The sequence below is a fragment of the Salvia splendens genome, chromosome 15 (genome assembly GCF_004379255.2).
Source record: "Salvia splendens isolate huo1 chromosome 15, SspV2, whole genome shotgun sequence".
Taxonomy (NCBI): domain Eukaryota; kingdom Viridiplantae; phylum Streptophyta; class Magnoliopsida; order Lamiales; family Lamiaceae; genus Salvia; species Salvia splendens.
In genome coordinates, this window is record NC_056046.1 from 18,025,481 (window position 1) to 18,038,048 (window position 12,568).

The window sequence follows — 12,568 nt, forward strand, 5'->3', positions numbered from 1 at the left end:
AACTCGCAAATAATATTGGGGTGATTGTTTTCCTCTTATAAAAATAAAAAAATTCATTTCGATAACTTTTTTTTTCTAACATCACGCAAAACGAGAATTCTTTCTTAAGAAGGATCATGTGCGGCTCCATTCGTCTACACAGTTGCATAGTTGAATTGCAATAAATTGCAATGATTCACATTGATGATGTTCTCTCCGAAGCATGCTATTTTTGGAGGATATGCAGGTCATATATACTTTATAAATTATACTCATTTTGTTCTATGTTAATTGAGTCATTTTTCTATTTTAATAGGTTTTAAGATAATTAAATTATTTCTATTTTCACAAAAGTAACTCCTTTTTTACTTTTTTTTCGTTCATCTTTCAAACTTCACTCGTTCTTCATTTAACATACTATTCTTAAACTCCATGTAAAAAAATGTCTCAATTACAATGAACGGAGAGAGTAATTCTATTATCACACCTTATATCAGAATATAGGTAATAGTATGACCATGAATTTAACAACAAAAGGCACACAACAACAATTGTATACAGCATAAAAGGTAATGAAACAGAAGAAAATGTTACAGAGTTGTCTAAGCACACAAACACACACATTAGTTCATCAATCACTCAGGGCGATGGTCATAATCAATACATATTGTCTCGTCGTCCCCGGCCTTTATTTCATCAAACCATAACATATATAATCGGAAAGATGCAGACACGAATCAGCGGCGGAAGCTCCTGACCGGGCGTGGCACTTCCTCTTCTTCCCCACGGAGCTTAACAAGCGTATAGATAGCCGCCCCCGCAACCGCCCCGAGCGTCGGCGCCACCAGATATATCCATATGGCCTTGTAGTTCCCCGCCGCCACCGCGGGCCCCAGCGTCCGCACCGGATTCATCGAGGCGCCGCTGGACGGGCCCGCCACCAGGATGTTAAGCATCACCGTCGCCCCAACCGCTATTCCCGCCAACTCCCCGACCGCGCGGGTGTCGGTGGCGACGGCTGTCACGACGAAGAGGAGGTTGAAGGTGATGAGGAACTCGAGGGCGAAGGCCTGTCCGGTGGCGACGGAGGGGACGGTGACGCCGCCGGAGAGGAAGGGGTGGAAGACGCCCTTGAGGGCGAAGGAGGCGCAGATGGAGGCGGAGACCTGGGCGGCGATGTAGGCGGGGACTTGGACCCAGGGGAAGTGGCGGAGGGCGGCGAAGGCGATGGTGAGGGATGGGTTGAGATGTGCACCGGAGATGTGGCCCGTCGACAGGATCACGATCATCACCGCCAGCCCCGCGCACGCTGCGTTCCCGATCAGGCTCTCGACCCCGTTGTACTTCTCGTTCACGATCGGCCCCGCCGTCGCTGCGAATATCAGGATGAATGTGCCTACGAACTCCGCTCCCAGCTGCACAACGCAATAAGAACACACATTTTAGGTCAGATAAATCTTAGTAGAGAAGTTCTGCAGTCTACCAACTTGCCCCTAATCGGCTCCTTTGTACAATTATTGATAGTACTCCCTACCATCGCCATTAATTATCACATTTTGATTCGACATGAGTTTTAAGAAATGCAATAGCAAGTGAGTTTAAAAAAATTAGTGCAATGTGTGTTCTACTTTTATATACTCTATTCGTCCTAATAAATATGAAACATTTATTTTTTGATACGAGATTTTATGTAGTGTTGTTATGTGAGACAATGAAGAGAGAGTAAAGTAAAAGATAGAAAAAGTAGGTATGATGTTGTTTTTATTTTAAGAAATATTTTATTTTTAATTGACCAACTCAAAAGAAAAATATTTCATTTTTAATTAGACAGATGAAATACTCCCTCTGTCCCAAGGAAGATGACCCCTTCCTTGGGCGGCACGAGATTTATGCAACTTTATTTTGTGTGTTCAGTGGAGAGAGTAAAGTAAGAAAGATGGAATAAAGTAGAGATAAAAGTGTTTCCATTTTAAGTAATGAGTCATCATGGTTGGGCACAAACTTAAAAAGAAAGTGAGCCATCTTCAATGGGACGTAGGGAGTATTAGTTTTATACTGGCAAAAATATGAGTGGGGAATAAGTTAGTAGAATATAAAGTACTCCCTCCGTCACTAAAAATGTATCACTTTTTTCCATTTTTTGTCCGTTCCAAATTTGTCACCTTTCACTTTTAGTACTCCCTCCGTCCACAAAAAATAGACTACATTGTGAATGACACGAGTTTTAATGTGGAATTGGTAAAGTAAGATAGGAGGGAAAATGTAAGAGAGAAGTAGTGTTAGTGGAATGTGAGATCCACATTATTAGTAGTGTTTAATTGAGTTAGGTAGCGAATGTGGGGTCTTTTTTTTGACTTGGTCTATTTTTTGTGGACAACAAAAAATGACAAATGTGGTCTATTTTTCGTGGACGGAGAGAGTACTATTTTTGGTAGTGGACTCCTCACATTACACTAACTCATTCTTATAAAACTAATACTCATTCATTTTCGACTAACTTTCTATTACATTTCTTAAAATCCGTGCCGAGTAAAATGGTGACAAATTATTAGAGACGGGCGGAGTACATTACCAGAAATTATACTCATTTCGTCCCAACTAAATTGAGTCGTATTCCTTTCTTGGGATGTTCCAATTAAGTTGAATCATTTTTCTTTTTGATAAAAAATAAAATTTTCCATCACTCTTACTTTATTTCATCAACTGTTTTACTTTATTTTCTCTACTTTATCCATTTCTCTTATTTTTCAGTATAACTTTTAATGTTTGTGCTCAAAAATTTTGCCCTAGCTTAGAGTTGGGACGAGGGGTGTAAAAAAGTGAACGTTTTGTTTTGTATAGAGAAAAACATTGCGGAAAGCAGTAGGCTGGAAATGTGAAAAGGAAAGGCGTCACATCAATGCGTGAGTAACATAACAGGCAGTGATATGCATAAGAGTAAAAAAAAAATAGGTGACAGGCTTGTGGCACATCACCATTTAATCAGATGATACCATCTTGCTCCATCCAATCACCTTTCTCACCTCTCTCAATTATTCTCAATATATAATTACTCAATTCTCCATCTGAAACAAATACATTTACCAACTTCACTAATCAAGATACACTCAGTATTAGTCAAAATAAAACCGCATCTAAAAAGTTGATTAATCCGCAATTAAATAATTGAAGCGTAGTTATAGAATTGGTGGAGCCATTTGTTTCACCATTTATGTGGTAATACTAATGCAGCTGCTCTAGTTCATTAATTATAAATTTGAGTTGAAAAAAAAGGTGGGACCCCCCACAACAGAAAAAGACGAAAGCAATCACACGAATATCATTGCATAAAAATAATGAAAAAATACCTTGCGAGTGAGTGAGATATCTGGCACAGAGAAGTCGGTGAGGCATGTGTGAGGGGCGCCCCAAGTGGGCGCATCAATGGGCAGGCACTTGCACCGAGGCATTGACTTACGATCGTACGACAGCGACTCCACCCTCAGCGAAGGCATCAGCGGCGTCGGCGTCCCCGGCGTCGCCGGTGCAGAGATCGCCGTGTTTCCAGCTTCGTAGTCCCCGCTCATTCTCAAATCTCGCTCTCGATCTATCTCTTTTTTTTTTTTAAGAAGAAAAAAGTAGCGGAAAACGCGAGGTGAAGATGGATACGGCTACAGTTACATGCTGTGTAGGTTTTTTTAAAGTTGGAGCTACACGAGATGCTGTGTTGTATCCAGATCGATCGCGATCCTACTCACAGATTGATAATACCAGATTTTTTTTTTGTTTTTTTTTTGAGAGGATGAAGGTGTGATTGAAGAAAGGAGATGGCGAAGTTACATAATTGGTAGGTTTTTTTAAAGGTGCAGCTACGGAATAGGAGATAAAAAATCCAGCTTAATCTGCAACTAGCAAATAAGAGATGGATGTATAGAATTCAGTAGAAATGATTTTTTTCTTTTTTTTGGTAAGAGAATTTTGAAGCTAGAAACCTGAAAAACACAAGATTACATACTTGGAAGGTTTTTATAAAAGTAGGATTAAGGAATTGAAAATCCAAGAGATTGATCCAGGATTAATCGACGAAAATGAAGATGATGATGATGATGATAATATGAATTGATATGAGAGAGAGAGGAATGAGAAATTTGTTTGAGATGGATTGAGTGAAGAAGGGAGCGGAAATGCAACTGAATATAACGAGGTAGAAAGCGAGAGGGTGGATTCGTGGCTTCATTATTAATCATTCACTGAAGTCCATTTACATTTGCTCAAAAAAAATTGGTCATTTGTGTTAAGTTTGTTATCTTTTGGTCCTAAATAATATATTTTCGTCCAAAATTAATATTTCCAGTTTAACTTAACGGTTGAGCGTGTTCGACTAATTAAAGAAAAGTGAGTTGAATAAATTAGTGGAATATGAGTCCGACTTATATATATTCGTTATATAACAAAATGTGAGTGAAATAAGTTGGTGGAATGTAGGGCCTATTTACTATTTATGGTAAAACCAAAATAAAACTCTTATTGTAGGACAGATCGAAATGACAAAACATGATTCTCATTGTGGGACGGAGGGAGTATTATTAATTTTTTGAATATTTTATAAATTTTAATTCAATTTTAATATTATTAAATTTGTATTAAAACATTTATGATTATTAATATATTTTGATATAAGTAAAAAAATATTTTATAAATTTTAATATTGAATTAGTTAGGTTAATTGGTTAATTGAATTATAATTAAGTCACTAATTTAATCAAATTATGTTTGATCGTTAAATTTAATGAAAAAAATGTTAATTTTGACCAAAACATATTGTTTAGGATCAAAAGATAATAAACTTAATGTAAAGGACCTAAAAGTTTTTTTAGAACAAATGTAAAGGACCAAAGTTATAGTTTAGTATTAATCATTTAATAAACAAAACGTCAGGAAATTAAAATAATAAAAAAAAAGTCAATGACCAGCCAAGCTGAATTATTTTATCCTACTTTATGCATTATTACATGTTATCTAGCCTATTGCTTATTCCTAACCCACCTCCCTTCCACCCCCTCATCAATTTGTCCACCATTTCTATTTTCTTTCACTTTATTTGTTACATGATTAATTATTCTTTTTTCTCCTCTCAATATTAATTGCTTTCCTCCATTGTTTATCGATAGGACCATATATATTATTCAACGATGTAGTTTGTAAAGTCAAACCACTAACTTATTCATGTATGAATGACCCCATATGCCTTCACATAACTCGGAGAGAGAAACAAAGGGAAAGACAAGGATTATCAAACTAATTACTCCTTTTGTCCGATTAGTGATATAAACATTTCTTTTGGATATCAAGATCAATATATGTGAGAGTAAATTAAGACTGATTAAGTGTGTTGGATTTTTTCAAAAAATAAAATGACTCAGCTATAATCAGACGATGTAAAAAAAATACAACCCATCATTAATAGAGATGTATGAAGTAGTACTAGTTTTTAAAATCATTAATTGATTTTTTAGAACAAAGTTGAAAACAAAATAGTTTCTCCTACATCACCCCTTAACAAAAGTTAAGGTACTGCTACAACATTAACATCAACGGAATTGGGTTCACATCAAATATGTGCCACCTTTAGAGAAAAGTCATGAACATAATCCATCTCAAAGTAATTTTTAGGTTGTCTTATTTAACATTGATGTCGAACTATTAATATAATCAAACAATTTAATAATATAAAAACTACACATGTAAATTATGTATGACATTAATTGATGTTGAACTATTTACATTGATGTTTCATTTAAGTTGTCCTTATATTTAATTTTAATGTATTCAGTTGATATTAATTATGTGTGTTGTTTAGTAATGTGTTCATTTAAAAACTACATGATCTTCAGCAAATTATAACAACGAGGTTAATATGGCAGCCACGTGAATGATATATACTATATGTTGAATATTTTATATTTTGATGTTTCATAAACTGTTTCAATAATATATTGATAAATATTGCATATTCCCAATCCACCCCCATTACCAATTTGTCTACCATTTCTATTTTTCTTTCAATGTATATTTGTTATATATGTTTTTTTTTTCTCCTCTCAAATATTGCATTGATTATCGATAGGACCATATATATATATATTCAACGAATCATATTGTCTCCAGTTTATAAAGTCAAACCACTAACTTATTTATAAAGTCAAACCACTAACTTAACAGCATGAGTTGATTTTTTTTAGAAAAAAGTATAAACAAAGAGTTTCTCCTACATTTGTTCGAGTGTGTGTGTGATCTTATTTTTTAGCATTCGTCATTTTATGCATAATTCATTCAGTGTAATACAAATTCGTACTTGTCTTAATAGCCTTGTCTTAAGCAACTATTCCCTCCGTCTCACTTTAAGAGTTCCTATCAATTTTAGTTTGTCCGACTTTAGGAGTCCCAGTTAGAATCTTTTATAAAAGATAATAGGCCTAATCACATTCCATTAACTACATTCCACTCACATGTTATTATAAAACTAATATATAAAAATGAGACTCACATTCCACTATCCATATTTACCAATTTCTTTTACATTTCTTAAAATATGTGTCGAATTTAACTGAAACTCCTAAAGTGGGACGGATGGAGTACTAACTTAGAATAGCTGAATATATATTCAGCTTGAGGCTTCACAATTGTGTCTCACAATGCGTAAATAAATATTTTTGGCATAAAAAAATGTTGAGTTTGAAGGAGGTCGTCATGAAATATCACGTAGATTTATCAATCTATAAGCTGGAATCGACCCTTTGAAATTCGATTATACTACTACTTGTACATATATAAGTTACTAAGCAAGTAATTTAATCTATTATTACAAAAGCGACACGAAAACATAATTATGTTGATAATGAAATGGTAAAGAAATGTGCAAGGCGTGATTGTTTGGTGGAAGAGACGTGTTGCTACAACCCATCTGCCTTGAATATATATCTTGTAGTATACTATACTACTTAATATGTAACGTCTATTATTTTTATGTATTTTTCAACTTATAAGATATTAATAAAAATCCCCCGCCTCCAAACCGGCCCCTACAGGTACAATAATAATTCATTAAAAAAATCATCAAACTACCGACTATATATATTAATATATATTACACCTAGTAATCTATTTATATTGGCAGTATGTATTATTCTCGCATGTTCCAAAAAATCATTAAATTGCATGGATATAGGTTTTCTTTTGTTGTGGAATTTCTCCAAGCAGATTAATACCCCATCTGTCCCATTATAAGTGATACATTTTTTCCGCACGTGTTTTAGAAAAATCATAAAAATAGTTAAAGTAAAAGGAAAATAAAATAAGAAAGAGAATAATATAGAGGAGTGTTTCATCTACATTATTCTCTCGTTTACTTTACTTTGTCTTCATTTATTATAAATTTTCTAAAATATACGCAGAAAAGAAATATGTCACTTTTAATAGGACCGTTCTCTTCAAACATATATTTTAAATAATTGAATTGATTAATTAGAACAATTACTTTAAAAGTTTGTTAATTTGATGAACCTAAGATATGGAGTATACTATTTGTCTATTCATTCCATACCATGTGAGGTACTAGTACACTTGCCATCAATCAAAAGTGTAGTGGCCTTCTTATTTTATTTTATTTTATTTTATTTATAATATTGTAGGATTTGTTTCTATCATTGAAATAAAGCAGCATTAGGTATGTCGTTGAAAACATAAGGGACCCACTACTTCCCCATTTTTTGCAAAATAGGAACTTACCAGATTCATCTGGGGTTAAATTAAAAGTTTCCCTATTAAGTTAAGTATCCGACTCTGAATTCAGTGGTAAGATTATATCAAGTGAAACAAAATTAAATGGTATGATTATATGAGAATCACCTAAAGCATGCAAATGTGTCTAATTAAATTTAGTTTTACCACTTTAATGCTAATTATATGTTTATTTGTCTTTTCTTACTCAGATCATGTCGTCCAAATAAGTTACTATTATATATAACTAGTAAGTATGCATAGAATTTAATAGTAATTTCTATTAAGTCTTCTGTATTTAAACATACAGTTATTTAAAGAATAAATTTTAAAGAAATTAATTAAAGTCAAAGGCAGTGTATATAATCAGTATAGTTAGCGAGCTATATATCATTACATATTTACATAAGAATAATTGTATGTTTCCTAATTTCTTTCGGTGATCAAGTAAATGTTAAGCACTTAAGAGTGTGAACATTTTATTGTTCTATACAAAAATTTGTATTTTGTAAAGTATAATTATGATTCCCTTTCATTGCTCTCGCTTTCCAAGCATGCATGAGTCCATCTACAATTATGACAAGAGATAAATATATGTGGCTACACCAATTTCTATATTTCTAATGCATGATGATGAGTAGCTGAAAATTCGATCTGTTAATTATAGGATCGATCTCAATATAAAATAAAGTAATATAATCAGTAATTAAAAAGGCAATATACAATAGTGTTTTGTTTATTATCTTTTATATACTTTAGTGGTTTGATCATTAAAAAGTGGAAATTCAGTTAATCTATTTTATAGAGGGGAAGAATCTCTTCACCAAACTTTAGTGGTTATACAAGGTAGAATCTATAGTAAATATAGAATACAATAAATAGTGTTGCCAAACATGCATTGGTGGAGTTTGCTTAGCTTTACATGTCGATTAACATATATTAATTGGATTAAAGAAATATAATAACAGCCTCATTCTAGTGGATGCAGCTAGCCATATAACCAATTGCTTTATATTGTAGTATTGCTGAATATGGATGCATGATCAGAGAAATTGAACATAACTTAAATAAGATGTATAATTGTCATTTAATAACAACTTTACGTTGACTTTTGATTAATTCCACATCTTTTGAAATTGAAATATAAAATCGTAATATTCCATTTTTTTCGCAGATGTCCTATATATGATGGTCAAAATCGAAACTGATGTAACAAAATTGAATATTATATGGAAATAAAAGCACTTTATTTAGGAAAATTGGGATCTTTAATTTAATTAACAATTAAAAATATAATGACGTCCGCTTAGTATTGCTTTATGAACTTTAATTAACATCCAAGTAATTATTAGAGTTTCTGACTTGAATTATTCCAAGTTAAGCGGAAGCAACAAGGGATTAGCATATAATCACATGCCTGCCTCCCAAGTTAATTAAACACATGCACTTAGTTGCACACACTCCAACACACAAATTAAATAACGAGGGAACATCTTTTTAGGTCCACAAACTTTGCCGAAATATCATTTTAGGTCCGTGAACTTTGAAAATATCATTTTAGGTCTGTCAACTATAAGTTAATATCATTTGAGGTATTTTGAACTTTTTTCGGACGAAAATGCCCTTAAGGCCTTCAAAGGGAAATTTGAACAATTCTTTCGCCACTCATCTTGCGTCAAACACCTAGAGTCCAACAATTTTTGTTTCATACTGTTTAATTCAATTACCATCCAAATTGAATTTAAATATAATTAAAATTTGCCGTAAAACATAGTAGTACATTTTTCAATTATTAGATGACCAATTATATAGGGATAGTGAATTGGGACATAGATATTTTATTTTATTTTTTAATCTAAACTGCATTTTAAGAACTTACTATAGGTGATTTGTGAATTATATTTAGTTTATTTGTTTTGAAATTGGATAGCTATTAATTTGGATTGTAATTTGGAATATTATTTATATGAATTTCAGAATGAGATCAATTACCATCCAAATTAAATTTAAATATAAAAATTTGCCGTTAAAAATTGTTGGACTATAGGTCTCTGGCGCAAGATGAGTGGCGAAAGAATTGTCCAAATTGCCCTTTGAAGGCTTTAAGGGCATTTTCGTCCAGAAAAAGTTCAAAATACCTCAAATGATATTAACTTATAGTTGGCGGACCTAAAATGATATTTTCAAAGTTCACGGACCTAAAATGATACTTCGGCAAAGTTCGTGGACCTAAAAAGATGTTCCCTCTTAAATAATTAAGTCTGGCATTTGTGCGAAGATCGAAGAATTCTATTCCAATTTATGAAATTAGCTAAAGAAAATGAGGACATAAAAGTAAAAATGATTATATAGAGAGATTTGGTATGTGGAGATGAGATGAAATGAATCGAAGAAATTGGAGTGGGAGTAATGATGAAAATTGAAGGGTTGAAAATATTGGAGATTTGGAGTGGAGTGTAAAGAAGTGGACTCACAAACAGCAAATTAACAGGACTGGACGATGACATTACACAAACACCCACAAATTTAAATTCATAGTATTTTAGAATTTATTCACACATCACATGGTAAAATATGGAGTATATATAACTAGCAGCCAAGAATAATTTTATTCATTTTTTTCCATCAATAGTCTGCTTCATTAGTATATGATTTTTATTAAGCTTTAATAAATTGAAAATGCTTAATTGCGTAAGAAATAAACTAATTAAGTCTATACTCGAGGCTAGTATGGCCATTTAGAGACTAGTAGTGAGTAGGTTGTGCACATTAATAAAATTCATTGTATCGATTGGAATTGTAATGATCACAACTATGCAATTGATTTTACTTTTAATTTGTGTATGTCATTCATCCAAGTCATGAAATGTTTAAAGAAGAGAAAATGAAGCATCCTATATATATAGCTCAATTTCGATGTTTTATTATCAAAATTTTAGAATTATTATTTAATATTTAATTTGCACTCTTTGTACTTGAAAGAATATTAGAATATTTGTGTGAATGTGAGAGCTTCATCTTCCCCACAATCATAGTCAAACATGATCCATCACTAGCTAGACATGCATGATTATAATTTTCCTTTCACCGCTCACTTAATTTCGACCATTCTTTTTCATTTCTAATGGCTCTTCTTTTCAATCATTCTTTCGTCCAGAACCTTCGCTTCCATTCACCTCTTCATTTCCAATATTAATAATGGCAAATCGATGCTTAAAATGCACTATCATTCATGATCATAATGATACACTACATATAATAATACTGTCTTAATTCATATTAGGCTTTGATTATTACGAATCCCTCGCCAAAAAAATGGATGGAGGAATTGCAACGATTCAAAGTAGCAAGAGCGGAAACGAAAAGAAGAAAATATATAGTAATACATCCATGAAAAATATAGTATTAGTATACATTTTAATTTGGTCTATCTACCAAAATTAGTCTCTATATATTTGTGGTAAATTTTAATTTGACAAATGGATCTTATTTTTTAGAGTGAACTACATAAATGGTAAATTGGTCTAATATAAATTTTAATTTGACAAATGGATCTCATTTTAATTAGTCATGATCTCAATATGTAACACTTTATCCAATTTGTATTAGAGTGAACTACATAAATGGTACCTGATTTTTCACTTTCGCACATAAATGGTATATGATCTTTATTTTATATCGTTTTTGGTACCTAAAAATCACATTTTTGGTACCTGATGCAATTTTCACCCCAAAATACCCTCTAAACAAATTCATTTTTCCATTTGTGTCATAAAGGATATTTTGGGCATTGACAAAACTAGTACCAAAAGTGATATTATAACATCTTCTCTCATTCTCCTCACTCTTTATACTATTATTATTAATCAATATTAATATTATTATTTTGATGTTATAAATTAATAATTAATTTATTTTTAATATCATTTAAATATACTTAATCATAATTATAGTTATAATTATATTTAATTATTATAATAATATTATTGTTATAATAGTAAAAACTAGTAGTAATAATTATTATTTTATATAAATTAATAATTAATCAATATAGTCTTTATCAAAATTTAAAATTGTGAATTGTATTCACAATGATAAAGAGTTGAATATTTTTAGTTAGGTGTTTCAACCCTAAAATGAGTATAAATAATTTAATTAAAAATATTCAATTGATTTAATTACTTTAAATAATTAATTTAATTAGGTATTTTGTTATTGATTTATATTATGAATGCAATGAGATGTATGTATAAAACACTAAAAAGAAAGAAGAAAAAGAAGAGAAAAGAAAAAAGAGGAAACATAAACTAAGGAGAGAAAAGAAAGAAGAAAGGAAGATAAAATACTAAAAAGAAAGACGAAAATGAAGAAAAAAAGAAAGAAGAATAAACTAAAGAAGAAAAAAAGAAATAAGAAAGGAAGAAAAAAATCACATAGTTGGTTCTATTTAACTGAAATTTCCAAAAATTTCCTCCATAACAAAAAAATCACATGTTTGGTACTTAGGGTTATTTTTGTCATGGGGTACCAAAAACGATATAAAATAAAGATCAGGTATCATTTATGTGAGAAAGTGAAAAATAAGGTACCATTTATGTAGTTCACTCTTTGTATTAAGACTTTATTGTCAACCATCAGTATTATTTTTTTATGGACAAAGATAGAATATGAAATGTAATCGAATACTCTCTCCATCCTATACTAAGTACGACCTCTACCTTTTCGAGATGTTCCGAACTAAGCGAGACATCTCATTTTCCGGCAATAATTAACTCTATTCTCTCTTTTAATAATTCTATTTCATTCTTTTTTTTCTCCATACTTTATTATA

The 12,568-nt window shown here is 31.7% G+C and overlaps 1 protein-coding gene across 1 annotated transcript; it reads right to left on the reverse strand.

Annotated features, from left to right (window-relative positions):
• Positions 1-502: 502 nt before the first annotated feature.
• On the reverse strand, positions 503-4,165 carry LOC121769151 (probable aquaporin NIP5-1). The gene is made up of 2 exons (XM_042165863.1): positions 3,327-4,165; positions 503-1,394 (listed from the first exon to the last, which is right to left on the reverse strand). Exons 1-2 carry the CDS (start codon positions 3,543-3,545, stop codon positions 717-719), a joined length of 897 nt encoding a protein of 298 aa, XP_042021797.1. The 5' UTR covers positions 3,546-4,165; the 3' UTR covers positions 503-716.
• Between the last annotated feature and the right edge of the window lie 8,403 nt (positions 4,166-12,568).

Excerpts from the sequence above, each read along its gene's own strand:
- LOC121769151 (XM_042165863.1), bottom strand. The coding sequence starts at position 3,545 with ATGAGCGGGGACTACGAAGCTGGAAACACGGCGATCTCTGCACCGGCG. Across the intron at positions 1,395-3,326 it reads ATATCTCACTCACTCGCAAG|CTGGGAGCGGAGTTCGTAGG; the intron begins GTATTTTTTCAT and ends TGCGTTGTGCAG.